The following is a 27,271-nucleotide window of genomic DNA, read 5'->3' on the forward strand; positions in this document are numbered from 1 at the left end:
TCGCTCGCGTCGCCGCAATCGAAACTCAACCCTCCCCGATTTGCGATCCCTATAAATGTATCTTGCAGATCTTTTGGTTTTCATCCCCCTCCCATGGCCGCTAATTAATCGCCTTTGTTCGTGTCATAATGCGATGCGTCCGAAACATGTTTGCCTTACTGATTTTGCAATTGGATTTTGTTTTCGGAGCGCCTAGGGGTGGATTTTTTCGGGTTAAATGGGGCGTACCTCTATTATTTTCCTGCTCGTCGGCTGAACATGTGTGAAGTTCACAAGTGCCTTGATTTTTTTCGAGTAAGGTGGTACAAATTGCCGGGTCGGGTCAGGTGGCCACATTGATGGATGGTGCGCAGTGAAAAGTCTGTTGATTGCACAACCGAAAGTGGTAAGTTCGGAAAGCCCGGGGATGACAGAAGGCTGTGTTCTCAGCTTCTATCGATCGATCATCAGGGAAGTCGCTATTAGGTTGTCTTAATATAAAATCTTTTCAATAGATCAAGTAAAAAATATTGTTTTTTAATTTAAAAACATTTTTTAAGCGAAGAACTTGTAATTTAAAACTGTAACTTAACAGATTTTCTTTACTTACATTTAGATCAGGTACGAAATCTGTATCGTTCCTTGATCCTAAAGATAGATTAGCTAAGATATTGTTAACCCCAACCCTTAGTCCTATCCACATCCATTTAATTCAATAAAATCCGATTATTTTCTTCCAGTTCAGCCACCCCTATTTTGTACCGAATTTGCTAACCTCTCAGTACTTAGCCTAATAGTGCGAAGTGCCATTTAGGCCAACATTCGCAGATCTTTAAAGTAAATATTGCGCTCGTTTTTGTGAAAACTGCTGCCCCCGCTGAACCCACTTTCAATTCCCGGTCCCTCGGCTCAAGTGCTCTGCCAAGTGTCCGTAACTTCTCGCCAAATATACGGCCCATAAATCTCGTGACCCAGCACAGTGCCAATAAAAGCCTTCATAAACAACTAACCTAAGGCAACGATTCTGCCGGCTAAGGGCGGCCACTCTGCAGTAAGCACTAACCAAAAACCACTAACCGCAAACCGCCACCGCTGCTGCAGCACAGTAAAAAATTAAATAAAAAGAAAAACGAGGAGGCGGAAAAAACACTTGAAAAATCTGTCATAAAATGTTGAGTGGTGTAAAACCAACTGGTTGAAATTGCCAACATATTTGCCTGTTTGTTTAATGAACTCGCCCAACTGGTCGACGAGGGTTCGTGGGTTCCTGGGTTCGAGGGTTCGAGGGGGTGACCCTTCTTCAAGAGGGTGGGTTCCACATTTTGATTACTCAATATGCTTGATTTTATGGATCTGTGCCACCGCGCTGCACCACTTCTGCAGCTGTTCCATGTGGCCGAAAAAAAAAACCGAAAGAAAGAAAACGAAAGCTAATCCCAACAAAGAAATGCCATTAAACCCGAACAAGTGTCCAACAAACCGCCAACACAAAATTACAGTCCCCCAAAAAAGTTATGGGAGATGGCCACAAAGACACCTGTAAGATGTTGTCTGCTATTAGTTGAAATCAAAACGAAAACAATGTAAGCCCCAGTGAGCGAAAATATAATACCTCAGGGGAGGCCAGAGAGAGGGGAAGTCTCCAGGGGCTAGAGTAAGCCTCGACCACCAACGCAAAGCCGGTCGTCGCCTTTTAGCCAATTTTGATATAACCGAAAGCGTCAATTATACGTGAAATTTATGATGCCGTGTGAAGAATAACACCAACTTGCAACATATTTGGACAACGTGGCCGTTGGCTGTGCCGTCTCGGTGGCCCCTACAATTGCCGCTCTGGGGTCTCTTGTCGCAGATATGTAAGCTGATAATGGGCATTGTAGTGCAGTTTTTCTCCGCTTCTTTCCAGCTTTTTGTGGCAGGCCAGGAAAGATGACAAAGGAGCTGCTGGCGAGACCGCTGCCCAGCACCAGTACGCCCACCAAATAGAGGCTGCAGCGACCCAAATGGTCGCGGGAGAAGACTAGAGAAGACATTTTGGGCACACACCAAGTCAATTTGTTTTATCTATTGTCGAACAAGAGTCATGTCACAACGGCACAATGAGATTTACTATGTGTTGTTGCAGCTTGTTGCAAGCCGTTGTTGTTGGGCCGGTGGTGGGCAGGCCAGACAATGGAAAATCAGCAACATGATTCGATATTTAGATATGCGCCTCAAGAAATATGAGCCGCTAACAACAGCGGCCAGAGCGGCGGTGGCAGTGGCAGCAACAACAAAGATGCTGCCGCCTGTCTTGTTGGCCGCATGTAATTGCCAAGTTTGTTGCTTAAGTCTTTTGTTTTGGCTGCGCTGATAGGCCAGTTGCATTTAAATTTGATTTATACACTTTCGGCCAGCAGATAATTGGATGGCAGTCGCCGCTCTGTCTGAGCGGTTCTCATAATTGGCTAGCTTTTCATTTTTATCGTGTAGACCTGGTTCCCAGCCAAAAAAAAAAAAAAATATATAGATTGTGGGAGAGTTCCTCCAGATTAGGTGTTAATTGCCAGTCCCTTTGGGGGCTGCTATAACTAGAGCAGCAGAGTGCACTCATAGAGACGTAATTAAGCTGGAATCGTCGAATCTTCGAGGAAAAACAGCAGCCCTGAGCCTCGGGCGCGCATGCGTGCAGCAGCCGAAGCGGCAGCAACTCCATTAACTGCCGATTCCTCGATGCAGATTCAGATTCCGGGCCCCGGGGCTATATACACGGCGTGCGACCAATCAGCGGCTGGCTAAAGAGCACTGGCCGAAGAGCAAACTGGTTTTCTCCGAAGAGAAAACAGAGCAGAGCGCAGCGGTGCGAGCCAAGCTCTGGGGATCTCTGGCCTGGGATCTGGGCGAGCTTGTGCCCAGGGGCAATCAGTCGTCAGTCGAGGCCTGAAGCGCACGCAGCACTCAGCGGAAGTCGTTGCCACCACTTTTTCGAGGCGCTTTCGGCAGTTCAGCGCGGTTCGGGGTTCTCTTAAGACCTGTGAGTCCACCACCAGTACAACGCTCTCGCGTGACTTGCTCCGCCCCGTGGATGCTGCTCGAGGGCTGGAAATGCCGCAGGATTCGGCTAACGCGTTTAGTCGAGCGCCGTGCTTCGAGCGGTGATGAGCCCCCTTTCTGCCCACGGTAAACCCAAAGATACCTCTCGAATTGGATTACTGTGAACCCGAACTCAAAGCCGAACCCGAACCCGAACCCAAGCCATTGTGAAAGTGTTAAATGTGCCGCAATCGAATTAAATTGCTTGCTGATTACAGCGAATGATGAAGAGCAATCAACTGAGATGCTCGGTGGATGTGGAAGAAAAGCAAATCGAAAGATCGACAATCAGCCGACATTTTCTGTGTGTGTTTTCAGTGATTAAATCCCGAGCCGCACACATATCCATGCGATGTGTGAGCGAAGAAAGCGGAAATACCTTTCAATTAAATACAATACAATACATTAATATATCAAAATACAATGCCGTAAAAAATTGTGTTTAATCAAAGGCGAAGGAAAAAGTAAAAGTGCAAACAATGTGAATATGCGAATACACGAGTGCCCCATTCCGGGGAATCGAATCGGTGGCCACAGTGTGCTCCATTGATAACGCACACAGGCGGGCGGCACAGGGTCACAAGCATAGCACGAACTCGGGCTACGAAGTGGAATTGAAACATGCCAAGTGAAAGGGAGAAAGAATGAAAACAGCCAACTAGTTCATAATGCGCGGAGATAATACAAATAATAATGGGCACACGGAAAGAAATCTCTAGAGGAACTATATGCAGTTTGTTAGAGCTGGGATACTACAAATAAATAGTCAAAGTCTTTTACTAACTATAAAAAATATTCAAAAATATATTTTATCATCTTAAAAAAATATATTTCTTTAAGATCAAACCCCTTTTTTCTCTTTGTGCTGGGGGAGAAAAGCGAGATAGTGAAATCAGTAAGGTTCTGAATGGGTGGTACGAGCTTGGGAAAGCCCCTGAAGCAGAGAGCGATGAGAATGCTCCATGCACTGCCTCACATTAAATGGTGTACCAAATGCTTAGGGAATTATGTATTTAGCACGCTTCAAAGAATATTCGGAACTGCTTAACCAATTATTTGATAAATCAGGGTATATAAAAATATCGTATCTATATATAGGGTATACGACAGCCTCCAGAACTTCATACATCACTTTGCAAATTGCCCAGCGAAAGTGCAGAGAGTCAGGGGGGGAAGGTGCCTAGCTGCATCATCCACTTGCAAAAGCCACTTCCGGTCATGCCCTGCAGCAGCGGCAGCATCTGGGTTTCGATTCAAAGTCAACGACTTCCGTTTCAGGCCAAGCCGGGAGGAGGCCCCCAAGCAAATTACTTAATTAAATGGACAATTAACACCCGGGCAGGAGGAACCAGGGCGGGATGAGGGGCCAAAGGCCACTGGAAGGGGGCAGCGGGGGCTCGGAATGAGTAATGTGGGCAAGAGTGAAAATATCTGTAAATTAATATGCGCACAAGATGCAAATTGTTTGTGGCCAAAGACACGGCTCCATGGCGGCAGAGGCAGCAGAGGCAGCAAATGCAGCAGCAGTAACAGCGTTAAATTAACATAAATTGAATTGCATTTGCATTTGCTGCACGTTGCCGCTCTTTGCAGCTCTTTGCGGTCTGGCAAGAGTAAATGTTGCTGCGGTCGCTGGCGGCACTTGTTGCTGCACTTGCTGCTGCAGCAGCGATGTTGCCACTGCAACCGCAACTGGAACTGCGTGTCAATTAGCTCAGTTGATGGTGCACAGTGAAATAGATTTCCCCGGCAGCCCGTTTCAATTCCATTTCGTTCGACAATTGTTGCAGCCACATCTACAAAACATCATCGCCCATTATCATCGAGTGGAAGTGTTTTAAGTGTGAACAAAACAAACGAGAAGAGTACACACTAGAAGTCGCCACATATGAATAATAAATAATTGTGTGATAACAACATTAACAAATCAACAAAAAAAATACAAAAGTGGGGAAGGCAGAGTGGAGAAAATGATACAGTTTCCAGAAAACGAATCAAACCAGTGCCACCCAGAACAAGTGTAGTGCATGCAAACTTGGACAAAGGCACTGAAATCTGCATACATGGGCTAATTAGGGCTGCCCCCAGAGCGACGAATTTACATTTTAGTGCGGTGCTGCGATACGAAGTGAAGCGCAAACAAACTCCATCTAGACCCAGAGAGCCCATCCCCAGAATGCACAAAATGTTTAGGAAACATTTTCGGCGAAAACCAACCTCGTTGGCGGAATCAACAATAGAATCGACGGCCGACAGCCTGAGAATGCCCCAGGAGACGGCGACCAGAAGGCAGCGTCCGCGGCACCGGGAACCCAAAATCGCTGCCCTGCCATCGGCCATCCGCGATTGTCGATCATTAAAGTCTGCCTGCAACTTAATTGCTTTAATTTTAATACTGTTAGTCCATAAGGTAAGCAAACCAACATGCAAAAGGCAATCGAACCCCAGAGCAATAATCGAAAAAAGCCCCAGATCCCAGATCCAAATACATGCGGGTGTAGTGTCTCGGCAGAAAACAAAAATCCAAAAAAAGAAAACTACAAACGCAAAGTTGATTCAACCCATGTGAATTGGCAATAGCTGAGGGCAAAGTTTTGATGGGGGACGTAAATAATGATGATTTGGGTTTATTTTTGAGTGATTTATCAACTCAGCATCCAGAGGAGTTTTGTTTAATGAGAGCTTTTACGCTGGATTTTCGCAAAGCAGTAAATCAAAATTAAGTCAATATAGGAAGGGTTTTTAGAACGATCTCAGACGGAAGATATAAAATTCCTCATAGCTATAAACAATTTTTAACAAATTTTAAAATATTAAAAATAGTATCGAAAACAATACACCGGAGGTAAGAAAATAACATAGTATTGAATAACAAGTATCAGTTAAATTTTAAAACATTTTCCTAATGGTTTTTAATGTTTTTGTTCCTCGAAAAATGAAGTTGTTAACACCAGTTTACAGAATATAATAAAAAAAAACTATATGTTCGGTTACCATGCACAAGAGCCATTAATTTTCCAGCCACTTGATACCTGCACTTACCCAAAATATTACCCAAGCTTGAAACATTAAACTGGTATTTAAATAAAGTCATTGGGTTTCTACAAAAAGCCTCTGAACGAGAATTCCGAGCCAAGGTTTAATAGGATCGCGGCATCGAGGATCCCCCTCGAAAGCGATCCCCCAGATAAGTGGGCCGTTCTATCTCCGAAAACCATCTCTCAGAAAAGGTTCCCACATGGCAACGGTAGTCGGGATTCGCCGGAGTTTTGGTCTTTTAGACTTTTTGGGGTGTAGCCGTCATAAAGTGTTACACAAAGTGCCTAAACATGTATTGAGATGCCAGCGGAGATGCCCCGAGCGGCAATTAAACAGGCAAGGAGGCGAAAAGAGGAGTTGGGGCAGAAGAACGGCAGCCAACGGTTCAGAAATACATAAAAATTAATCGTTGGCCGGGAGGTTATACGGAGCTCTGCGCGCGGGGGTCTCTCGAGGGGCCTTAACAACAATTTGATTAATACGCCACTGATCTCGAGAGCCAGACATTAGAATCCGAATCCGAGGAGCATGCGAGAGTCCCCAGAACAAGAAGACTACACCGAGATGCCGACCGTGGGGCAATCAAATTGATTACACACATTTATCTACTTGGAAGAGGGGACTGGGATTGGGATCGGGAATGGGTATGGCATTGCATTGATTTAGGGTAAGCGAGGCGATAAAAGTCGCCGGCAGCAGTGGTCCAGCGGTCCGAGTGCAACTATTTAGTTGTTAATGAAGTAAATAAAAGTTAAATATTTTGTAGCGGCGATTTATGGCCGACTTCCAGGGAAAAGCAGGCAAAGCCGGCCAGCCAGTCAGTTGCGATAATATCGCCTCGGTTCACATGGGCTTATGGCCATGTCAGTTGAAATTAACCCAGTTACTCGGATGCCAAGTCGGGATGCCAAAAAAGCAGAGTGAGCCCGAGAAGATCTCCCTCATTTGAGCTGACATTTATTGATCATAAGCTGCGTATTAAACGGACTGCGAAATATGCATAAAGTCCGGAATATGCCCAAAATCAGAAGAAGTGACTTGGCACACCGAGAGCCCCCACGTTGCAGGCCAAGTTAATGGCCCTGCCAACTGCAGGCTTAATTAAAATTTAATTTCACATTAAGTCCGAAAGTCGGCTTCATTAAGCGTCTACCATTAACCATATCCCCAAATCCCCAGCCCTTGTAAAACGTGTGGCGCCGCAGCACTAATTCCTTAAGCATTTCTGGCGGTTTATCTAATCGAATTGATTACGTCAAAGTTTGTCCGGAATATTAGCGGATGCACCTGCCCGAAGAAATGTGATAAATAAATAGTAAGCAGAACGAACCGGTTCTCGATCGATGGTTGAGAATCCAATCAGCTTGAGCTGCCAGTAGAAGTCGCAGTCGCGTCTCAGAGGCCCAAACAAAAGGAAATCTCGAGAAAACCAAGCCAAGAGAAACCCATACACAAACTGGTCGAAAACGCGGGGCTCGGAGGGAGCTGCATTTGATTGATCTATGGCATGATCAACAATGCATGTGGCTTCAAGTTTGGCTTTTTGTCGGCCTTTTATTTTTACTCTTTTGCTTTTTTTTGAGGCTCCATCTGCAGCACCTGCAGCTCGCAAACTGGCCAGTGCCGTTAGCCAAGATGCTGAGCTAAATTGCAATTTATTTCTAATAAACTTATCAACACTGCCAGCTACCAAAGGCCATGACAATAAATTCACTGAAATATGAAACCATAAAAGCAGGAGTCCCCCGGGATGGCCAGGAGTTTTCATTAGCATATTTTCCGCGAAGCAGAACCCATCTGGCCGCCTGGTAATGAACCCTAAAATACAAAGTTGATGGTCAGGTTGCGGCTTCCACTTGCAGAGCCTTCGGCTCCTTTGGCTAAATTATGATAAGCGATTTGCCGGTGAATAGTTAAACTTTACGGGCCATTTGTCAGTGGAAGCGTTCTGTGGCCGAGAGTGGTAGAGAAAGATCGGCGATCTAATGTGTTATTAATTTTATGGCAAATGCTCCTATCGATGGACCCCTGATTTGTGGCCACTTTGGGGGCTACGGCCACAAAGGCATTCTAAATTACACAAACTGCTGGATACCTCGTTTTGATTAAGTGAGCCGAACCGAAACAGTTAAGCCGCTTTTACCAGGGGCCGGGGAAATATTTCTCATTATTTTCGAGTTTCATTTGCTGCCAGATTTATCAGGCTCCTTTCATTTGCCTGCCACTCGCCTGGGCCTGGCTCTGGCTCTACCGATTCTCCACTCTTGCAGCGATCCATCTATTTTTGTTTTTAATTAAAACCTCTACCGCAGCCCAATCAGAGCGCCCTAGGTGGCTTATTAGCTTTTACAACCAGCGAACGAGCTGGGATCAAATCCATAAAGTGTTGAGCATATTTTTCGATTTGGAATGTAAGCTGGGGGCGGGGGATGTACTGGGATTCACTGGGGCTTCGTTTTGGGGCATGATTGATTCGATCGATTTGGGATCTGGGAATACGCTGATGTACTGGCAGTTTCGTTAATTTTGTTCATGTTCTCCACTTCCACCACAGATATCCGCAGCTGGTAACTTCGAGCTGGAAATATTAGAAATCTCAAATACCAACAGCCATCTACTCAACGGCTATTGCTGCGGCATGCCGGCGGAACTAAGGGCCACCAAGACGATAGGTAAGTCCAAGTGCCAGTTTATTAAGCCCCAACTGCGAGGTGTGTGATTTTTTATGGCCTTTGCCGTGTCAAAGAAAGTTAAGACCTCGTAAAAATTCCATATTGTGACCCATAAAATAGTAACATAATTATATATTTTTTATAATTAATCAAATAAAAGAATATGAAAATGTATTTTATAAATATTTTATTACTTTTTTGGCATTTATTACAAAATGCGATCCTATCATAAGTATTACCAAATGTATCTTTTCCTTTTACTCAAAAGTATCTCATGAATATTTCAATCAAACTTCATAAGTTCTTTAGATACGAGATATATTCTTTAAAATCCATCCGGATTCTTAAGTTCTCAGATATTTCCTATCTTGCCCACCCGAAATAGACGGTCAAGGCTCGTGGCCTATCAGCAGAATTTGCACTCTGCAAATTTTTGCGCTCGTACTAATGAATTCCCTCTTGTTTTTTACGACGCCCGACAATTATGCAATCTTTCTGCATGTCTATAGTATACGCTACAGTGAGATAACCCGTGCTGGAATTCTAATTTCAGGCTGCTCGCCATGCACGACGGCATTCCGGCTGTGTTTGAAGGAGTACCAGACCACGGAGCAGGGTGCCAGCATATCCACGGGCTGCTCGTTCGGCAACGCCACCACCAAGATACTGGGTGGCTCCAGCTTTGTGCTCAGCGATCCGGGTGTGGGAGCCATTGTGCTGCCCTTTACTTTCCGATGGACGGTAAGTGCACCATTTCCCACTAACCATAAACCATATGCCATATATTATGCCATGTTCCCATAGTAAGACGCACGCTTTTGGCACGAGCTCTCTACTCTTTTTTCCCCAGCGTCGTTGTTTTTTCCGTGGGGAGAAGGCAGCTTTCATTATTGTTTTTCGACTTTAGATAGCTCGGTTCCGCCTGGAGAGCAGCCGAGCTGAACTGAACGCTCATGGGCGATAAGGTCGAGCCGGCAACAGAAATGTGAATGAGCCGACAGCTCGTGCCGGATTGATAAGAGTATGTGTTTATGAAAGAAATGGGGAAGAAAAACCCAGAGGGGCATAGTCTATGTGGGGTTTCCGAACAGAGGAGCAGAGATTCCCTTTACTTCCTGTGGCCAAAATCTCAAGATTCCCCAAAATCAAGGGGCGTGAAAATTCCAAGGTTAGCAGCAAAAGCGGCTTACTCATTTCGACCAATTCACCCAAGACCCTTAAGCACCCATCATCATCTTGGTCTTCGTCAGAGGAGATTCTACCCGCGGTAGCCGAAAAAAGCAATTAAAAATTGTGTTTCATGTTTTATACTTCTTTGCCGGGCACCTCCTAAGCGGCTTTCGGTTAATTAAGTGAGCATAATGCGGGCTTATGACTGCCAAACTGGGAAGGTATAAAACAGACAGACATATGCTGCAAACACATGGCCCCAGAAACGTATAAAACAAACGTGGCCTGGTCCGCTCTTAACTCGGCTAAGGCAAAAATGTAACCTGACTGGGTGTAGTCGCAGAATTGAATTAAAGTTTTGCTTTTGCTCGCTTTTTTTCATTTCGTTGTTATGTACGGGTGTTGTTCTGGCCGTTGTTTGCTGCTGTTTTGGCCGTGTTCGCAGCTAACTTGGTTAACAATTACACGCCTTGGCCAGGTCGGTGTCCAAACCAAAACTAATGCGACTGCGATCGGTAAGATGGACCACTTGGATAAAAATGTTAAATGTACTACAAATTAAATGGAGCTCAGATACATATGAAGTGCTTTAAGCTTTTATTTATGTAGTTATATTAATGATGAAATACACTTTTATTGGCCTTCTCCTTCATTTAAAAGGGGTTTTAAAAACCATAAATAATATTTCTTTTAGCAACTATAATTTTTAACAGTATTTAAATATTTAAATATAAAATGAAGTCCAATTGAAGAGTTTTTATCAATTCTTCACAAAGAATTTCTTAATTACGTTATATATCTAATATCTGATTCATATTTATTGAGTTTGAAATTGTGTTATTTATTTGTATTAATTCTTTAAGAAGTAGTTTTCTATAAAATAACTTAGGACCAAGCTCACCTTTAATTACAGTTTTACAAGTACTTTAAAATGCCATTAAATTGCTAATGAAATTATGGCCTAAAGTCGTAGGAATTTATGTAATTGAACCGCAAATTAATTTAATTATTTTTCGAGTGCAGTAGAACTTGCAGAATCGCAGTCGCCGCGGACGCTGACGTCGGCATGCGCATGCGCCGCCGCTTACATTAGGCAGGGGCGACTGTGGCTGGGCTGGAGGGGACTGTGGGGCTTGTGGGGGAGCAGGCATGCGTCAGAGCCGGGTCTTGGTCTTGGGTCTTGGTCCCAGTCTTGGGCTTGGGTTGGGGCTTGGGGCTTTCGTCTGGTGGTTGCCTGTTCTGTGCCTCCACCAAGCCCCGCTCCAGAGGCAGGCAAAGTCGTGGCCTGAAGTGCGGACAACCTGTTTCGTGGGAACATTACCTTGTCGCGCTTGTCGCTCGGCCGATGGCGATGGCGATACGTTACGCTTCGCTTTGGTTTCGCTTTAATCTTGTGCCTTTGCCAGTGCTCTTTTCCCCAGTTCCCCTGCCCGCTCACATGTGACTGAGTCGAAAAAAGCCAACCGAACCCGGCGAATTCTGCATACCACCAGCGTAATATTCGCCTGCAGACAGTCAGTCAGTTGGTCTTTTTGTGTGAGAGGCACCCTCTCAAGAAGCCTTTCACAAAACCCATGAAAATCCTCAAAAACCGAAAGACAAAATCAAGTAAAAAGAGCTGCCGATATGGTCGCAATTGTCCCACTTTTTATTGAATGACTTCTTATGCGGCTGCCGCAGCTGCTGCTGATTGAGTGAATGGCATGTTAAGACTCATAAACATGACTTAGGAAATACTTGAGGCCCGGCCTCAAGAGCACACATCATCACAAACATCATATGAGATCGGCGGGCCTTCGATGTAACTGTCAAACACCGACTTCACCTCAAACATTCGAAGCCCCAAACGAAACCTCCATTTCACTTGACAATATTTTCCAAGTTCCCAAAGGCCTGAAGATCTGGAGTGCGCGTGCGCAGCCATTGAGCGATCTCGAGTGGTATTTGTGGTGCCTGTGTTCCACTTTTCGCTCAAGATCCATGAATGACTGCCCAAATAAAATAGTCATGTGCGTTTTGCTTTGTGGGCTTTTTGATCCATTTTGCTACCCCCACAAAAAAGCATTTTGTTCGAGATGAAACACTTTTGGTAAACCCATGGCTTCCATTAATGAAAGTGCTTGGGCAAGGTTCTTCAAGACTGTGTAAACATGTCGGTGGCCAATTCACGGCCTCAGGAACTGGCTTGCTAAATGCTACTTGATTTGATTGATTTATGAACAAGAGAAAATAATTTCAACCATTTTATTAAGATAGATCATAACCTCTTGCCATTGGCTCGCTTTTGTCTGGGCGTTCGCATGGCATTCTATGAAATCCAAAACCATCACCATTTTCAATTGATACACTTCCGCTGGCTTTGCCATGTGCCACATACATCCGCTTAGTCAGACGGATCATGATTTTAGCTCGAGCCCGGAACAGAACCCATACATCAATGGAGCTGGAAATTCGAGGCGGCCAATTATGGATGGATGGATTTGCAAACTGTGTCAAGTTGTTGTCGCCGATGTTGATCCGACTGCAATTAGCCAATGTCTGCTTTGGACTGATTTAGTGTCGCGCCGCCAGGGCAATTACACGGGCATCCCCCTTGCGCTGCCCCATCGACTTGGCCACCGCCTCCCACTGCTAAATGAGCATTTCCTGGCATCCAGCGGCGGCATCCAGACATCGTCGACGTTTAATTGCTTTCTGCCCAACGAGAAATCTTCTACGAGCGCTCAGCTCGGGAATTACAAAAAGAAACAGCGAATCTTCATTTTTTATAGACCCATTCCAAGGCGGAGTTGCAAAAAATCAAAGGGAACTCCAGCATTCGAAGGTCGAAAATGTGAATGCTCTGGAAAATTCCCTTTAATATATATTAAAAATACCACATAAATGTGTATAAATTCAAAAACCTCGTCTTAAAATACTTTTTTTTTTGGGCTTAATAGTTAGGAATACCTCCGCATACTTACTGAAATTATAAGAATATCTTTCAGATAGGGTATGAAAACAAAACAAATCAAAAAATCCCAGAGAACTGCGTCTGTGTTGCTTTTTCGCATTTTGTGTTGGCCAATTGCAATGCCATGGACAGCGACATGGACATGGCCGAACTGAAGTCTGTTTAGAAAGTCTGCTTCTCCTGCGTGAAATTAAAGTGTTTAGCTTTGCTTTGTTTGTTGTCTGATCGCTTTGTTCGTTGTTGGTCTCTCGGTTGCTTCGTTGTTGTTTGTTTGTTTGGTTGTCGGCCGTTGCGTTGTCTTCATTTGCATGGCGGGCAGCCTGAGATTAAACTGTCCATTAGAGTCAAACTTGAAAACTCCAAACTAAATGCCACCTTTCCCTCCTCTCTCCACGTTCAATTACAGAAGTCGTTTACGCTGATACTGCAGGCGTTGGATATGTACAACACATCCTATCCAGGTAAGTGCGGTGGCAATTGCAGACTTGTGCTCGTTACCACAGCCCCTTGTTGCAAGTTGCAAGTTGCTGGTTGCTAGTTGCATGCCGCTTGTTGCACGCTGCTCGTTATTGTTTGCCAGCCAAGCATTTGGCTTAATTAGCAAGCCGAGACGCAGAAGGGTGCACTCAGAGAAAATCAGTCGAAGAACAGCACGTTTATAAAATAAAAGAAACTTGACTAAGAGAATAAATATACTTTTATGCATTTTGTACCTTCAAAAAGAAACTCTTTGGTGAAGTAGCCAAAGGGTTCATAAATATTTTAAAATTATAAAAATCTTTTCCAGTAAAATATATATGCCTAGTTTATTATTGTACAAAGAAATCTATCTATAAACAAATGCCTCTTACCACCAATGAAAAAATCAAGATAGGGAACAAAGTCGATTAGATTTTTTAGTTGTAGGTTGTCTTTCATTTTCTCCCAGTGTACCCTTAAGCGCCCGAAATGGTGCCAACAACTAACTAAATTCTCCTGCCCACATTCAATCTCCTCCCGAACGCCCCTGCCCACACTCCATTGGAACGCCAACGTTGATGCCACCAACAACGAATACGAATTCGCATCCGAAAACCGACGACAACCACAACAATTGTCATGCCATGGTCGCCATGGGTCGCTCCTCCAATCGGAATCCCAACTCCCAACCCGACTGCCAACCCAACCCGAATGAAATGCAGATGCGGAGAGGTTAATTGAGGAAACATCATACTCGGGCGTGATACTGCCGTCGCCGGAGTGGAAGACGCTGGACCACATCGGGCGGAACGCGCGGATCACCTACCGTGTCCGGGTGCAATGCGCCGTTACCTACTACAACACGACCTGCACGACCTTCTGCCGGCCGCGGGACGATCAGTTCGGTCACTATGCCTGCGGCTCCGAGGGTCAGAAGCTCTGTCTCAACGGCTGGCAGGGCGTCAACTGCGAGGAGGCCATCTGCAAGGCGGGCTGCGACCCCGTCCACGGCAAGTGCGATCGTCCAGGGGAATGCGAGTAAGTAGCTCCATCCACTACCTACCTGTTTTTCTCTATACAGTTTATACACCTCTTGTAATTACGACCCCCCGAGCCACCCCATTTAACGATGTGATTATGACACTTTTTGCATGTGGCCAGTAAACTTTGGAGCCGGCTTAATGGCCCTGGCCTCCAAGTCGCCACTCGGTTGGCCATTGACAGCCGGGCCATCCCAGCCATCCGAGCCAGGCTCACTCGCTCGCACAGTTATAATAATGGCCAAGAGTGGTTTTCTTTTTGCGCGAGATCGGTGGCACAGAAATGGGTTCTATAGCTCACATGGGGCGCTTTTTACTGTCTTCGGCCTTTTTCTTTATCGCCTCTTTTTTCGAGGCTAAATGTGTGAAATTGACAGCAGCGTTTCTCTCAGGAAAATGCCAATCAGTCGATGGGGCAGGCTGTGATGGGAAGTATCTAGGGGTTTAATTAGGCATAGTGGTATATAAGATAAAATCAGATATCTGATTTCTTAGCTTATATTAAAGATAAAATTACATATATTTATATAATCCTTTTCCTTAAGTAAACAAAATAGATTTTTTATTATAGCCATTCAATTTGAATGTGAATAAACTGCCACTTGCAATGCACTGATCCCATCGCCCCACTTCCCAATCAATCCGCATTCCTTATTAAATTGTTCGCACTCGGTAACTGCCCATTTGGGAGATAACCCGAGTGCTATAAAGTTGTAACCAGGCATATAATCTGCAATCAAGTGCCAGTGCCAATGCGATTCCCGGCCAGAGAGCAGGCTAATCAAACGCCCGCACGATGGCCAAACGCTGATCGGGCCAGGAACTCCTCCTGGTCCTCCATCTCCCTCCTTCTCTGGCTCCTTCTACTCCGCTTTCCTGGGTAGTACTTTCAGTCCGCCCCTTTGGAGCGGTCATGCCCAGACGCTGGCTACATGGAGCGACTGGCACAGCAAGAGGTTTAGACTCAAGTGTACTGGAAAAAACTTCAGATCATTGGGAAATATATGTTAGGAGACATATCTTAAAGCTATCTAAGAAATAAGTTAATGTTTTTTAAATCTTAAATTCCCTTTATTGTTCACGATTCATCCTTTAATAGTAAAGATTTTAAAGTTTTTTGATTTTTATCTGAATTAAAGCTTTGAGCAAATTTAAATATAGATTTAAATATATAAAATATTATTTTAAAAAATCATAATTTATTTAATTTATTTCTAGTACTATTCTCATTTTTATTTACGTTACACTTCTTTTTTCTCCGTGCACTTCCAAGACCCCAGACCGCAGCACGAAAAAACGTTTGTGCCTCGGTGGTTCCTGTTGCAGTTGCAGCGGCAGCAGCAGCAATGGTTGTTGCAGCTGCAGCGGCAACAGTGGTTGTTGCCCGTTGTTAATGTAGCAGCGTAACACAGAATACGTGAGCCGGCGGAGCCATGATTGCATTTCTCGACTGCATCATGATGCTCCGTCAGGCATCCCATCCAATCCTCCAGTCCAGTGCGGTCCGTCCGCCATCTATCCAGCATCCACCACCTCCTCTCGTCCTGGTTCCAAATAGCAATAATTAGTGTGGCCTAGAAAACATCAAAAGTCAGCAGATTTCCGCTTCGCCGCAACAATTATAAGCCAAGAAGAAAAATTACTTTTGCTGTTTGCACGTTGCTGGCCCATTTGTTGGCCAGTAGAACCAGAGGAGCCGATTCGCAGCCAGATAACAACAGGCTGCCGTTTTAATGAAATCATAAATTACCGCCATGGAACGGCGATGTCGACTATCGCCGAGCATGACGTGATGCCCGGAGCTTGTAGAGTTAGCACCTCGCCGGGCGATAACTCGATACTCCTCGATACTTGGGTACTTGGATACTCGGGTACTTGGATACCCGATGCCCCGGCAGGCTAACTTTGATCCCGCTGCACTTTGGCGTGTTGCGGCGATAAAATCGCAGTCTTTTTTTCTTTAACTTGCCCCAAGCTGGAGCAGAAGTGGCCATTTGCCGCCAACTGGCTGCACTGCCACTTTAGCATTTGATGCATCAAGGCCAAAGTTCAGAGTGACCCAATTCGGTGGTTGGCCAGAGCCAAATGCGTTCCCAGGCCAAATTGAAATGTAAGGAAACACCAGGGTCGAAATCGCCGAATGAATAATGGGGCAATGTTTTCCCAAGATGTAGATAACCTTCAATGTTCTCTTGGCTTTTATAGCACCATCAAAAGCTAGGGTTTCCTTACAATTACAGAATACTTACCAAAGAATAATTAACTGCCACAAGTGTCCTACTTTACTATTTCATTTCAATAAATTTATTTCAATTTAGATTTTCCCTATAGATAATAAACAGATTCTTCTACAGTCTCTTTTTCCTTTCTTAAATATGTTTCCCATAGCTTATAAGATCTGTATGCTATCACATATTTTCCTGCAATAAGCTCGCATTTTAGCTAGGGTCCTCTACGCTCCATTTTGTACTTAAAGTTACACTTGCTCATCTGCTTTCCCAAGATGCACACCTGAACACTCTTATTTATACCCCAACGAATGGGGATCACCTTTCGGTGAAGGTCTTCGCTGCTCCACTTTGTAACAAGAGCTAAACCTAACTTTTCCCAAGCTCCCAGGAATCCTTCAACTTTGAGCTAACCTTTCGCCTTACCAATCAGCCAGTGCGGGCCCAGACTCATCACCACCATTCGATTTAATCCACAGGTGCAGACCTGGCTGGAGGGGTCCCTTGTGCAACGAGTGCATGGTCTATCCCGGCTGCAAGCACGGTTCCTGCAACGGCAGCGCCTGGAAATGCGTCTGCGACACCAACTGGGGTGGCATATTGTGCGACCAAGGTGAGTTACCAGTGGAAATGGGGAACGGGGCGAGGGCACAGGCGTATCATCGATAATATCGATGCCACTGCCTCACATATACGCACATGTTTCATAGTTTCTCTGCTCTTCTGTGCCCTGAACAGATTTAAATTTCTGCGGCACCCATGAACCCTGCAAGCACGGCGGCACCTGCGAGAACACCGCTCCGGATAAATACCGCTGCACTTGCGCCGAGGGCCTCTCGGGCGAGCAGTGCGAGATCGTGGAGCACCCCTGTGCCACCAGGCCCTGCCGCAACGGCGGCACATGCACCCTCAAGGTGAGTCCAGATCCCAGTTTCCAGATTTATGCACTCGTTCGCAGTGCCATAAAATAATTTAATACGCTCTGGACGAGGACCCCCCATTCGGCACTCATCTACGCGGCACTGGAAAAAACAAGTTATCTTTCTTAGAATTTTATAGAACATTGAAAATGGTCCAAAACATTGACCCTAATTTAAAAGAAAACTCTTAATGTATATTCTTAGAGAGTTCATCCATAAATTTATAGAGGTATCTCACGTCTAAATCGGAATCAAATTACCCAAGTTATGGAATCTAGAAATGCAGTTTTGGGTTCCCATTTTGAAAGGTCTTGGAAATAGGGAAATTTTTAACATGAAAATGGGTTAAAATTGTGACCCTCTTTTCTAAAAACTATTTGAACGTAGAATATTAGAGATTTCAACCACAAATTTATAGAGGTATCCCACGACTAAATCGGAATTAAGTTAGCCAAGTTATGGAATCTAGAAATTCAGTTTTTGGTTCCCGATCTGAAAGCATTCGGAAATACTAAAAATTCCAACATAAAAATGGGTCAAAATTGTGACCCTCTTTTAAAGCAAGTATTTTAATGTAGAATATTAGAGAATTCAACCACAAACTCGTAGAGGTATGCCACTTTAAAATCTATATTCATTTAACCAAGTTATGAGAGTTAGAAGTACAGTTTTGGGCTCCTATTCGGAAAACCAAGGGTAATACGGAATAATCGAACATGAAAATGGGTTAAAATGTCGACCCTCGAAAAATCGTAATATTTTGACGTAAAAAATTAGGGAATTCGACTACAAACTCATAGAGGTATCCCACGTGTAAATCAGAATTCAATTGCACAAGTTATAGAAGTTAGAAGATCAGTTTTTGGTACCAATTCTGAAAGTCACTGGAAACACGGAAAATCTGAACATGAAAATGGGTCAAAATTTCGAAACTCTTTAAAAAAAATATATTTGATGTACAATATCAGAGAATTTATTCACAAATCCATAAAGGTATCTCCCGTCTAAATCGGTTTCCAATTACTTAAGTTATGGAGTTTAGTAGTGCAGTTTTGGGGTCCAATTCGGAGTTCCTTATGCATATTTTGAAAGATAATGAGGTATCCCACGACTAAATCAGGATCTATTAACTTAATATCAGGTCTAGGCACTTTGTTTTTATGCACATAACTTGTGGAACCTATTTTGACGAGTGTAATTGTTATCTTCCAGCCGTCCAACCGACGAACCGCGACGCTCGGCAGGAGCAACATGGGCAGGCCGGTGAGTCGGCGCAGCTCGATGCGCAGCCTGGATCACCTGCGTCCGGAGGGGCAGTCGCAGAACGGCAGCAGCTCCTCGGGATTGGGACTAGCACTGGGCTCCCTGGGCTCCCTGCAGCTCCAGCAGCAACTGGACCCCGACTTCACTTGCGGCTGTGCAGCCGGATGGACGGGACCGACATGCGAAATAAGTGAGTTTTGATTTAATTTTATTCCGCAGCACGCGATTAGCCACAGCCCGGCCAGTTGGCCAAGTGGCTGGCTGGTGGTTGGAGGTGGCTAGTTGGAAGTGCCGATGTTGCCGCTCGATCATGCAATTGAACACACACGCATTTGGCTGTAGCGAAATGAAATGAAGTGAAATGAAATGAAACGTAGCACGCACAGGCTGTTATTGTTGCCGGCTTGGGCTTTTGTTTTGGCTTTATTATGATTGTTGGTGCCACGGTGGTCCGAGTCCAAATCCGAGTTGGCCAGGCGAATTTGGTTTGCTTCGGTTTTGCATTCCAATTGGAGCACGACCGACACATTCACCAGAAACTATTTGCTGGCCAATGCAATAAGCCGCAAGCTAATTGAGTTGCCATTCCCAAAACGAATGAGTCGGCGTTGAAGGATTTACATTTGGTATGGAAAGCTCTGGCTGTTGCCAATTAAGGGCCTTGGCAAGAGCTGTCTTTATTTATGGGAATTTCAATGGCTTGATTGTGATGTTAATGTCACTGCAAGTTGCATGTGTTGCTTGAATTTCATTGTAAGCTCTTTTGATTTACCTGAACATTTCATATTTTTCTGTATTAATCAAACTCTTTTTTCGTGGGAAAATACGAAACCTTTCAACTTTCCAAAAATAAAATTTCATAAAAGCTTAATTAAGTTAAAAGTTTCCCAAACTGCTGATCGGCAATCTGACCCTATTTGCAGCTAATGGCCAGCCAAGGGTCAGAATTGTATTTTTGGGGTGTCCTTCTTATCGGACCCTCCGTAAAGCAAACAAATGAGTTGCGTGCTGCTGTTGAGGCAAAAAATTGGGCTGGGGCAGGGGAAGGAAGCGTCGTCTTCTGAAGATTTCAGGCAACCGATAAGCCGGGCACGCAGGCTCGCTGCTTTTTTTTACCAATACCCCAATGCCCAGCCACCAGTCAGTTCAATGACTTGAGCCCGGGCTAAGAGCCACCTGCTCAAGCTTCTGCTGCTCGAGAACTCAACAGCAAAATCAACACATTCACCGAGAGAAAATGAGTTCCTAAGTCAACATCAAATAGTAATTAACCAAGTGGTTGTAAGCCTAGAGAAAAAGGCGAGAAAGCAGCAAGAGTTGTTGTTATTTATAGAATTCATTTTTGTTAAATATTTTTTAAGTATTGGGACCATAAAATAATTGAAAAATATCCTAAGACATTGCTTTCAGTTTTCAAAAAAAATATATATTCGATCGTTTAAATATGAAGCTAGTAAAAATACTTTATATATTAAACTAAATAATATTCTAAAATATGAAGCAAATGATTCTTAAAACATCTTAAGTCTTGCCCTCAAGCTGTAGATGGGGGTAAATCTGGTTTTTATTTTGCATGAACTTCCAGTATTTTCCCTCAGTGCTTGCACTTTATCTGCGAATGGCACTTAAACAATCTGCTTGAATTTCCCCTCATCCTTTCCAGATATCGACGAGTGCGCCGGGGGTCCCTGCGAGCATGGTGGCACATGCGTCGATCTAATCGGCGGCTTTCGCTGCGAGTGTCCGCCGGAGTGGCACGGCGATGTCTGCCAGGTGGACGTGAACGAGTGCGAGGCGCCGCATTCCGCCGGAGTGGCGGCCAACGCCCTGCTGACCACCACGGCCACGGCCATCATCGGGAGCAATCTGAGCAGCAGTGCTTTGCTAGCTGCCCTGACCAGTGCGGTGGCCTCCACCTCCATGGCCATTGGACCCTGCATCAATGCCCGCGAGTGCCGCAATCAGCCAGGATCCTTCGCCTGCATCTGCAAGGAGGGCTGGGGTGGAATCACATGCGCCGAGAACCTGGACGACTGTGTGGGCCAGTGCCGCAATGGAGCCACCTGCATTGACCTGGTCAACGACTACAAGTGCGCCTGCGCCCCGGGCTACTCGGGTCGGGATTGCGAGACGGATATCGACGAGTGCGCCACCTCACCCTGCCGGAATGGTGGCGAATGCGTGGACATGGTGGGCAAGTTCAACTGCATCTGCCCGCTGGGCTACTCGGGATCCCTCTGCGAGGAGGCCAAGGAGAACTGCACTCCGTCGCCGTGCCTGCAGGGCCACTGCCTCAATACGCCCGAGGGTTACTACTGCCACTGCCCTCCAGATCGCGCCGGAAAGCACTGCGAGCAACTGCGTCCGCTCTGCTCCCAGCCGCCCTGCAACGGTGAGTAAAAATAGAACAGCACAGACCTCCACGAGGCCATGGGAACCGATCTCGCCCCGATGAAGACATCATTAAGCTCATCAATCGCAGATTGCCAGCTTTTTGTCGTCTTTCGAGGGATGCGAGATTCCGCGGGCATACACTGGGAAAACAAGTGGGGCTAAAGATCAGTTAGAAACTAAGTTGAGGTTTTTGTTTTATATGATTAAAAACAAGGGATTTTTCAGGGAAAAGAATAACAGAAGAATAGGTGAATTAAGGATACTTATTTTAAGAATAACTGAGTTGTTGAACTGAATTGTAGTTATTTAAGTGGAGCAAAAAGATTAAATAAACTGTTTCCCTTAGAAATGTATTTTTTTTACAGCCCATTTTTCAAATTTCGGCTGCCTAAGCTAAATTTCTCAAAGTGTAACCCTGCGTTAATAAGCCTAATCATGTCCCCCAATCCAACAGAGGGCTGCTTCGCCAATGTCAGCCTTGCGACAGCGGCGACAACGACGACGACAACAACCACATCGGCGACAACCACGAGGAGGATGACCAAGCCAAGCGGATTGCCCTGCAGCGGACACGGCAGCTGCGAGATGAGCGACGTGGGCACCTTCTGCAAATGCCATGTGGGCCACACCGGCACCTTCTGCGAGCACAGTGAGTAGTCCGCATCCACGTCCACTGCCAAACCGCCTGAGACGGCAAACTCATTAACTTTCGCGCAGATCTCAACGAATGCTCGCCGAATCCTTGTCGAAATGGGGGAATTTGCCTTGACGGCGACGGCGACTTTACATGCGAGTGCACGTCGGGCTGGACAGGTGAGTCTCGGTCTCGGTCTCGGTCTCGGGATGGTATGGGATATGATGGGATGAGTCGCGTTGAGATGAGCTCAGCTGAACTGAGGCGAACTGAGCCGCGTTTGAGACGGGTGCGCTTTAAGCGGCCAGGCCGCCAAAGTGAACGTCAAAGCGTTGCAACAAGTGCAGACGGCCAAAGAAGTGGAAAGCCGCAGGCTAAATACCCTTGGGAATGGCTGGTTAGTTAGTGGGGATTAGCGAAAGTGGTCCTTAGAAGGGGAGAAGTTATAAAAGAAAATATACCCATAAGTTTTAACAATAGTCAATCAACTGTGAGGATATTCTCCTAGGTATTATGTAGATAGGCATTATTGAAAAGAAAAAATGGGAAATTAAAAAATATATAATATATATAAAAAATAAAATGTAATACTAATATAATATAATATTTCTGATAATATGAGATTTAAAGAGCTTAAAAAAACATTATTTTTTAACAATTTCTTTACTTTTCTTTCAACTAGGTGTAATAAACAAGAATTATTTTAAGCCATCCCAGTAAACATTTACCGCCTCAGCGAGTAGTTTTTACTACTCCTTCCGCGAGGGCATAAAAACCTGCTGTAAGCCTGGCTGACTGGCGCATTATCAACGCTTGGGGGCTTTAAATGGGCGCGAGACGAGTAAGACTCGCACTCATATGAGTGTTGGCCACGTTAAGAGCTACGAGCGCTACGCTCTCACACAGACGATCGAGTCGGTCGCATTTATTTGAACATTGAAAGTCGGCAGTCATTACGGCCTCAAATTGAAGCGAATGCGGCTGAGCCGCAAAGCTTTTAAAAATGGAAAAAAAAACTATATCTGCGCGTTAGTCGCAGTCTTCGTAGCCGGCGAATGTGTATTTGCCACATGTGGCAGCCAAAACTCCCAGGGGGGCCAACCTCGCGGCTAGGCCGAACCTTTGCCATGATTTATGTTTGTTTTTAATTTGCGATTTGCATATTTCACGCGTTTCGCTTTTTTGTCACAGATACAGATACAGACGGAGATACAGAGAATGAAAATAGATTCGGCCACAGTTTAGATACAGACAGAGCCACATCGATCTATGTCGGCACACTTTTACTTTTCAATTAGTTCGAGCCAAGCCAAGCGGTCATGGCAATCCTCTTTCTATGAATTACGACTCCCACACTCCCAATAAGTTTGTTGCCTAAGTCTTTCGTTTCTTGGAAGTCTAGTTTGGGTAAAAACGTTTAGTTTTGTAAGATCTGCATTGGCAATTTAAAGGAGGGGATCTAAGCACAGCTTCTTAAAGTCTTGCATTTCGACCAGGTTTGTTGCCTAAGTCTTTTGTTTTTGAGAAGGAAAAATACTAGGAAAATTACTGCTGGGCTCATATTATATTATGATTTATATTAAAAATATATCAATTATATTTTTCCAGGTAAACGCTGCTCGGAGCGGGCCACGGGCTGCTATGCCGGTCAGTGCCAGAACGGCGGAACCTGCATGCCCGGAGCGGCGGACAAGGCTCTGCAGCCGCATTGCCGCTGTGCGCCCGGTTGGACGGGTCTTTTCTGCGCCGAGGCCATTGACCAGTGCCGCGGACAACCGTGCCACAACGGCGGCACCTGCGAGTCGGGAGCGGGCTGGTTCCGCTGCGTCTGCGCCCAGGGATTCTCCGGCCCGGACTGCCGCATCAATGTGAACGAGTGCTCGCCGCAGCCCTGCCAGGGAGGAGCCACCTGCATTGATGGCATTGGCGGCTACAGCTGCATCTGCCCACCAGGACGACATGGCGTGCGATGTGAAATTTGTAAGTCCAGTTGTGATATTAAATATAACAGTTTAATAAGAAATCTTTATTTATTTTTTAAATAACTATAAATATTTTGTTCTCATCTCTACTTATAGTACTTTCGGATCCCAAGTCCGCCTGTATGAACGTGAGCAACACCATCTCCCCCTACACCGCCCTGAATCAAAGTCAAAACTGGTTGGACATTGCTCTGACCGGAAGAAGCGATGACGATGAAAACTGCAATGCCTGCGTCTGCGAGAATGGCACCTCCCGCTGCACGAATCTCTGGTGTGGATTGCCCAACTGCTATAAGGTGGATCCGCTCTCCAAGTCCTCGAATCTGTCCGGCGTTTGCAAACAGCACGAGGTCTGTGTGCCGGCACTCAGTGAAACCTGTCTCTCGACGCCCTGCAATGTCCGGGGAGACTGTCGAGCACTGGAACCTTCGCGACGGGTTGCGCCTCCCAGTCTGCCGGCCAAGTCCAGCTGCTGGCCCAATCAGGCGGTGGTCAACGAGAACTGCGCCCGGCTCACCATCCTTCTGGCCTTGGAAAGAGTGGGCAAGGGTGCCTCCGTGGAGGGACTCTGCTCTTTGGTGAGGGTCCTCCTGGCAGCCCAGTTGGTCAAGAAGCCACCCAGCTCATCTGCCCAGGAGCAGGGCATGCTCATGGTGCTCTGCGATCTCAAGACGGGCACCAATGACACCGTGGAACTGACTGTGGTAAGTGTTGCGATATTTTTTTATGAATAGGGGTTGAGGGTTTATCAATATTCCTTTAAAAATACATAAAGGAATATATATATACTATACCATCATCTACAATAACTAAATAAATCCCACCTCCATCTTTCCTCTTTATACTTCCAGTCCTCCACCAAGTTGAACGATCCCCAGTTGCCGGTGGCGGTGTACCTGCTGGGCGAGCTCCTGAGCTCCCGGCAGCTGAACGGCATCCAGCGTCGCAAGGAACTGGAGCTGCAGCACGCCAAGCTGGCTGCTCTGATCTCCATTGTGGAGGTCAAGTTGGAAACGGCCCGCGTGGCCGATGGATCGGGCCACAGTCTGCTGATTGGAGTGCTGTGCGGTGTCTTTATAGTCCTGGTGGGTTTCTCGGTGTTCATCAGTCTGTATTGGAAGCAGCGGCTGGCCTATCGCACCAGTTCGGGCATGAACCTGACGCCCTCGCTGGATGCACTGCGTCACGAGGAGGAGAAGTCGAATAATCTGCAGAACGAGGAGAATCTGCGGAGATATACGAATCCCTTGAAGGGCAGTACCAGTTCCCTGAGGGCGGCCACCGGAATGGAATTGAGTCTCAATCCCGCTCCCGAACTGGCTGCCTCGGCGGCGAGTAGTTCCGCGCTGCACCGATCGCAGCCGCTATTCCCGCCCTGCGACTTCGAGCGGGAGCTGGACTCCAGCACGGGCTTGAAGCAGGCGCACAAGCGCAGCTCCCAGATCCTGCTGCACAAGACCCAGAACTCCGATATGCGGAAGAACACGGTGGGCTCGCTGGACAGTCCGCGCAAGGACTTTGGCAAGCGGTCGATCAACTGCAAGTCCCTGCCTCCCTCCTCCGGAGAGGAGGGCTCCGATGTCCTTGCCACCACTGTGATGGTTTAGCCGTGATCTCACCAACAAGCAAGCAAACAAGAAACCAACCAGCCGCCCACAGCCAGCTCAAAGTTCCAATTGCCACAGCACGGGCGCGATTTCCAAGTGCATTAGTAGCTTAAATTAAACTAGAGATAGATTTATGCTTAGGGGTTAACCCACAGCGAAGTGGTTCTGCTGAAATCGATCTTATATAGCAACTATCCCAAAACTCCAAGTCTTTCGAGGTAAGATTGGTACACAAATAACTTAGCTAGTTAATCAAACTTGTCCAAGTTTATTTGTGTGCCTGATCTTATCTCAAATTGAAACCAGTTTGAATGACATTAGAGCTTAGAAATACAAGTATAAATACACCTTATTCTTTCATATTTTTTTTTGTGTTTGGAGCTGAGGAACTTTTGCAGAACCATATCGTTGTGGACACCCAAAAATAAAAGTTAGCTAGTGTAATTCCTAACTCTTCTCTTCGCTAAGCAACATCCTACACAGTGTGATATTTAGTGTAACCCAGGCGCGCATTTACAATCGTTTAAAGTATGCAAGATATATAAAAAATAGTAACTCCTTGGCTAGCACAAGCTGTACATAGTTCTCATTTAGGATCAGCGCGCTATATAAGATGTATAAGCTGTAAATACTGTAAATTAGCAGTTACCGTTATTGTATTTTGTCTATAGATAGCATCCTAGTATTATGATAAGACCCATCCGCAACGCGTTAGACTTTAAAAGTTGTTTGCAAGTGTACGCAATAATCTAGACCTAGGATCGTAGTTAGGTAGCTGTGTAACCGGGTAAGATTCAAGCGAGTTCGCATTGTATTATACCTACGAGTGTAGTAATATTTATTTATTATTTTAATTTTGATCTAGAAGCAATAAAGCAATATCAATAAAGATAGTAAAAGAGATAATGATGCAATGTTTTTTTATTTATGGGGAGATAAAAAGAGGTTTGTATGGTAAGTATTTGTTAGTTTTAAGGTCTTTATGTGCAGCGTGAAAATATTTTTAAAAATCCCGAAAATATTTCCAAGTAAATCAGACTCTTACAGGTTCATTATTTTTCTTGAACATTAAAGCATTTTTTATAAAACCTGAAACATTCTTATGGTCTAAGGCGGTTATGCTGGACGTTTTTTGCCATCGACATCATTTCCTGTCATTTGGACTCGTCGGGATCGAAGAGAAATATGTTCGGCTGGGATTGCGGCGATCGCATTTGAAATATGCGCTAATTGAATGTGAAAACCAAATGCAAGTTGGGCACTACAACGGATCCGAATCAGGTGATCGCGGATCGGGACACAAATGGTGGAGCCGGCGAAGCAGATCAGAAGGCCAGGAGGAAAGAAAGCGAAATCGACCAGCGAGCAATGCATTTTGCGTTGTTCGGTTTCTAATTAAAATACCAAAAAGAGCCGGTCCGAAACACACTCGCAAAACTAAGCTCAGCGGATGATCAAGGCCCCGAGGAGTGGATACAGATACAGATACGCACAGATGGGGATACCGAGGAGGCGGCGGGGGTTCCTGCCACAACGTGCGTAAATTTCGTCAGCGGTAAACTCGGCTCGAACAAAACGAAATGGCCGGGTTCTGGGGTGTACGAGTGTGTTGTTAATGAAGCAGAAAATGCCAGGAATTTTCGCTTGATTGTGGCTGCTTCTCGTCCTCCTATGTTCGTTGATGCACAGAAAAAAATAAAACAATACATGTTGCTTCAGAATGCGACGGATTAAGGTTGAAATGGATGCGTTACAAATAAAGTTAGTCAACAGATTTCGCTTTTAGACTTCTTATGATAGTTTTTGTTTTGGCAAAAGTTAAGAAGTACAACTAAAACCATAATAAAATATTTTATTGT

General features: G+C 45.3%; 1 protein-coding gene across 4 annotated transcripts; it reads left to right on the plus strand.

Annotated features, from left to right (window-relative positions):
• The first annotated feature begins 312 nt into the window (after positions 1-312).
• On the plus strand, positions 313-26,318 carry LOC108025435 (protein serrate). Of its 4 annotated transcripts, none has more exons than XM_050888857.1 (15): positions 2,897-3,515; positions 4,842-5,461; positions 8,645-8,762; positions 9,316-9,503; positions 13,292-13,346; positions 14,067-14,382; positions 17,092-17,225; positions 17,351-17,526; positions 18,745-18,985; positions 20,459-21,187; positions 21,644-21,838; positions 21,907-22,002; positions 23,432-23,803; positions 23,902-24,509; positions 24,657-26,318. In XM_050888857.1, exons 2-15 carry the CDS (start codon positions 5,228-5,230, stop codon positions 25,410-25,412), a joined length of 4,218 nt encoding a protein of 1,405 aa, XP_050744814.1. In that variant the 5' UTR covers positions 2,897-3,515; positions 4,842-5,227; the 3' UTR covers positions 25,413-26,318. The 4 variants fall into 4 exon arrangements, with proteins under 4 accessions (XP_050744815.1, XP_050744814.1, XP_016951414.1 ...); XM_017095925.2 differs by having other exon boundaries at positions 2,897-3,138; XM_044095594.1 differs by having other exon boundaries at positions 2,897-2,992.
• Positions 26,319-27,271: the final 953 nt, after the last annotated feature.

This window comes from Drosophila biarmipes, chromosome 3R, assembly GCF_025231255.1.
Source record: "Drosophila biarmipes strain raj3 chromosome 3R, RU_DBia_V1.1, whole genome shotgun sequence".
Taxonomy (NCBI): domain Eukaryota; kingdom Metazoa; phylum Arthropoda; class Insecta; order Diptera; family Drosophilidae; genus Drosophila; species Drosophila biarmipes.